This window comes from Mirounga leonina, unplaced genomic scaffold, assembly GCF_011800145.1.
Source record: "Mirounga leonina isolate KUSES-001 unplaced genomic scaffold, KU_Mleo_1.0 Mir_94, whole genome shotgun sequence".
Lineage (NCBI taxonomy): Eukaryota > Metazoa > Chordata > Mammalia > Carnivora > Phocidae > Mirounga > Mirounga leonina.
In genome coordinates, this window is record NW_023270855.1 from 53,034,605 (window position 1) to 53,039,589 (window position 4,985).

At 58.0% G+C, this 4,985-nt stretch overlaps 1 protein-coding gene across 4 annotated transcripts in view; it reads left to right on the forward strand.

Annotated features, from left to right (window-relative positions):
* The first annotated feature begins 1,167 nt into the window (after positions 1–1,167).
* Positions 1,168–4,985, forward strand: part of CAMSAP3 (calmodulin regulated spectrin associated protein family member 3) — a 14,972-nt gene continuing 11,154 nt past the window's right edge. For all 4 annotated transcript variants that reach the window (XM_034997247.1, XM_034997244.1, XM_034997243.1 and 1 more), the window contains exon 1: positions 1,168–1,365. In XM_034997247.1, coding sequence (XP_034853138.1) covers positions 1,218–1,365 — 148 coding nt within the window. In that variant the 5' untranslated portion in view covers positions 1,168–1,217. The remainder of the gene's footprint in view (positions 1,366–4,985) is intronic.

Sequence of the window (4,985 nt, forward strand, 5' to 3'; positions counted from 1 at the left end):
TCAATGTACATTCAGGAAACAGATCCATATGTGCATCTTGTCACACTCATGCTCACACACAGATCCATGCAAATATCCCCAAATTCACACTGATGTAAACAGCAGCTTCACCCACATACACTCAGAAAGTCACACAGGTCAAGAAGAGATAACAGACAAACCCAAACACATACGTACACTTGTTATACACACGCAGTTACACCCGGCTGTACACACTTAGACACACAGGCCCACAAAGACTTAACACAAACATTTGTGCATTCACAATTCCTTACAGCTAAGAGGCACACTGCAAATGTTTTGACACAAAACCACAATGGAATACACAAGCAAATATTTAAATATCCACAAAAGGGGCTCAGAGGTTCGCAAGTGTATCCATTCATACCCATTCAACCACACTGATAGATACAAGTAGTCACACTCTTGGGTAAATACACATGCCCTCAATTCCTCTCCTAGGCTCCTTCATTGCCACTTCTTCACACCCTTATACAAAACACAAATACATCTAGATGCTCACAAATATGCACACTCGCAGATCCACTGGCAAAACACAAATACACACTCACCACGCCTATATCCTCCGGACACAGACACGTACACAATACAGATCCTTGTACACACAACACACATGAAAAGCACGGACACACACACGTGCTGTCGCACTCCCACCCAGATACGCACACGCAGACACCCTCAAATACACTCACCACCCGACTACATTAGGGACGCACACGCTGATAAGAACACACACACTCTTGTACGCTCACAATACGCAATCGGACACAGGTGCCCCCACGCACACGCTGCCTCTTGGCCAGGAATGACAAGCCCGCACGGATGCTCACGCTCACACCTAAGGGTACACACTTGGGCCAGCACACACATCCGCGAACGGAGGGTCCCTCACCCTCCCCAGCGCGCGCGCGCACACGCACTCCTCCGCAGCCTCCCGCCACCACCGCAGTCCGGGCCCGCCCCACCCCGCGGCGGGCGGCCAGGCGAGGCCAGGGCGGGCGGGGGACCGGGTCGGGGTCTGGGCCGGGGGCGGGGCGCACCTGGGCTCCGCCCCGGGGCGGGGCCGACGCTGCGTCGCGAGCGCGAGCGGCCGCACCTGGCTCGGAGGCGGCGGCGGCGGGCCCGGTCCGGGTGCGAGCGCGGCGCTGCCCAGCTGGAGCGAGCGCGGAGCCGGCGCCCGCAGCCCCGGCGCCGCCATGGTGGAGGCGGCGCCCCCCGGGCCCGGGCCGCTGCGGAGGACCTTCCTGGTGCCCGAGATCAAGTCGCTGGACCAGTACGATTTCTCGCGGGCCAAGGCGGCGGCCAGCCTGGCGTGGGTGCTGCGGGCCGCGTTCGGGGGCGCAGGTACCGGGCCGGGGGCGGCAGGTGCGGGGGGCGGGGCGCCGGGCCGCGGAGGCCGGGGCCGTGGGAACAATAGCGCCGGCCGCCGGGGGGCCCCGGGCTCGGGCTCGGGCTCGGGCCCCGCCGCGCGGGGCCTCCGGGCTTCCTGCTCGGCCCGGGCGGTGGACTTTGCTCGCCCGGCTGCGGGAGCGCGGTGGGGGTGGGGCCGGCGGGCCCAGATCCGCGCCGGGACCCCGGCGTCCGGGAGCCCAGGTGTGCGGGCGGGGTCTCCCGGGCCGGCCTTGCACGCCCTCCCCCCCTTACACATTCACATCACGCCCCCGCGAGGACCCCCCCCCCACCGCCCCGCAGCCGGGACCCACACCCCGCGTCAGCCCTCCCTGCGCTGCGGGCGGTGAGGGCAGCTCGGGGAGTCCCTTCTTTCGCCTCCATGGCCGCGGCCAGCGGCTGGCAGCTGTGACTTATTACCCCATTTTGCCTAGGAGGCGGGCGAGCCCTGGAGAACGGAATTGGCCTGTCCGAGATCGGCGGGGGTGGGGGCCCAGGTGTAGGGCCTTCTCCCACCGGGACAGAGCCTCCACTCCTCCCTAGGCCCACATGTGTGCGGAAGTCAGGCCACCCCAAGGGGAAGGATGCGGGTGGGTCCCCAGGATTCGAGGGCCTGAGTGGGCCAAGTCAGGGCCCTAGGGCAGCCCCGGCGCTCAGGCCAGAGCTGGGAGCCAGGGCCTGTTCTGGGGCAGCTGGGGTTAATTAAGGTCTGGGCCTTCCGGGGTGTCCTGCTGGGACGCCTTGCTCTCCCACCGGTCTGCCCACTGGTCTTGGCACAGCCCATCCCCCCTTCAGTGGCCTTCCCAGATCAACCTGTTCTGGGTGTGGGGCTCGGGGACCGCTGCCCATCTCCTGGGTCCGCCCAAGCCTGTGTCTTTCTCCCAGCACCCTCCCATGCACGGCACACTGTGGGCCTGCCTTTCCCTGAGGACCTGCTGGAGGAAGAAAGGAGGCTGGCGGGGAGAGACCCAGGTCTGCCCCAGCCTCTCCCGTCCCAGGTTATGTGGCCCTTCAAGGCTCGACTTTGGGAATCAGAACTGGGTTTGAGTCCCAGCTCCACCAGGTTATGGATGAATTATCCCAATTCTCTAAAGCTGCTGTTTCCCCCTCTGGAAAAGAGAACATTTATTCACTTATCCATTTTGCAAATGTCTCGGGAGGGGGGCACTCACTATGTGCCAGGGCAGTGCTTGGGTGATGGGGACCCCAGTACCCTCTTCACAAGGTTGCTGGCGGCAGACCTCAGATTTCTTCACGCCGTATCTGGCATTACTGTACGTTCTAAACGTCTGCTCACCATCACTCCTGCTGTGATCAGTAGTGGTATTTTTATTAATATTAATATCATCATGGAGCAGAAATTACTGTCCCATTTCACAGAAGGGAAAGTGAGGTCTCCTGAGGATGATGCCCTGACTCCCCCAGTTCTGTTCTCACTGACCCAGCTCCCTGCACTGTGTGGTATCCTCCCCGAGGGTCATGTTCAATCCTCAGTCCCACTCTCCTTCTCGGACAGCCGGGACTGAGGAAGGTGGGGCGCCAGGCCCAGAGAGGGAAGTAGGGAACAGAGCTCTGCCTGATTCATGAACTCTGGGACTTTCTAGCGATGCACATTGGGTGCCAGGCTGGTGCTGGGTGCTCTGGACAGAGGGGGTGGGGGTGGAGGTGGCAGAGAGGGGGATGGGCCATGGAACCAGATCATTGCTGCTTAGAGTGATAAGGTCTGTGTTGTAGAGGCCTGCCGCGGGGCCGGGGGAGGAAATCCCTGAACTCTGCCAGGGAGGGAAGGAGAAGGAAAGTCTCTCCAGAGGAGGGAGGGTTTGAACCTTGAAGGATGCATCAAGTTGGCCAGGGGGAGGAGACCTCATGTGAAAAGGCCTGGGGTTTGGACCAACAGGGAGTTCTCAGAGGAGACCGTGCAGGTCCCGGTGGTGGGGTGGTGGCCGGGGGAGGTGGGAGATGAGAGAGGCTAGTGGGACTGAGAAGGGCCTCTCAAGGGGTGTGTGTGTGGGTGGGTGGGTGGGTGGATCTGAAAGCACTGGGGAGCTATGGAACATGTTAGAGGACTTGACAAAATGAGATCAGATATACAGTTGCCCAGGGAGCAGGTAGTTCTGGTGGCCCTGAGGCGCAGGTGGGAGGAGGCTGGGCAGGAATGCAGGCCAGTGGGCTCCATAGGACTCTAGCTCAGAGATAAGAGGGTGCCATCTCTGTGCAAGTTTGGGAAACACCACACGAAGTCCCTTATGCCGGAGCATCAGGGTGACCTACAGGGAAACTGGGTTCACGTCAGCTGGGCCGTTTATTAGCTGTGTGATCTTGGGTGAGTTAGCTCTCTGGGCCTTGGTTTTCTCATCTGTACAGTGGGGCTAAGAATAAGTTGTCCTAAGGATTACACGAGCAAACGCATGCAAGGTGGCTTCAGTCTGAGTAAATGCTAGCTACGCTTAGAACTGTGCGGTCCCAGGACGCGGCCACAGCTACCTGGGGCTGGTCTAAGTCACGATGCACTGTAAGCGTAAATGAACCGCACCGTGGCTTCTGAAGACTTCATATAAAAAGGTGAAATATCTCGGGGCGCCTGGGTGGCTCAGATGGTTAAGCGTCTGCCTTCGGCTCAGGTCATGATCCCAGCGTCCTGTGATCGGCCCCGCATCGGGCTTCCTGCTCAGCGGGGAGCCTGCTTCTCCCTCTCCCTCTGCCTCTCTCCCTGCTCATGCTCTCTCCGTCTCTCTCTCTCTCTCTGTATCTCTGTGTCTCAAATGAATTAAAAAAAAAAAAAGGTGAAATATCTCATGATGTTTTTATATATATATTTTTTAAGATTTTATTTATTTATTTGACAGAGACAGAGATAGCGAGAGCAGGAACACAAGCAGCGGGAGGGGGAGAGGGAGAAGCAGGCTTCCCCCCCGAGGAGGGACTCGATCCCAGGACCCTGGGATCATGACCTGAGCCGAAGGCAGACGCTTAACCATCTGAGCCACCCAGGCGCCCTGATGTTTTTATATTAATTACATGTTGAAATGATAGGATCAGGTATGTTTTGGGTTAAACATACTACTAAGGTTACTCGTTTCTATGTTTTTAATGGGGTAGCTACAAAGTGTAAAACTACATATGGAGGCCAAACTGCCTTTCTCTCAGACAGCACTACCCTATGGTAAGTGCCTAATAAACGTTTTGAGTAGAGAACAATGGCTTTCTACTAACGGGGGGGTGGTTCTGCCTCTTAGGAGACCTTTGAGAGTGTCCGGGGACATTTTTGGTTGTCACTACTTAGGAGGAGGGTGCTCCTGGCATTTAGTGAGCAGAAACCAGGGACTCTGGTGATCGGCTTACAAAGCGCCGACCAGCCTACCCCGCCCCCTGCCAAACACAGCGACTTATCCAGCCCCAAATGCCAATAGTGCTGAGGTGTGGGCACACACACAGGTGCAGAGGAAGTGCTTGATCAACATTAGCTGTTGGTAGCCCTAGCTCACGGTTTTCATCTTGAAGGCCCTGACAAGTCCTGCAGGAAAGAAACTTTCTTTCTTTCTTTCTTTCTTTCTTTCTTTCTTTCTTTCTTTCTT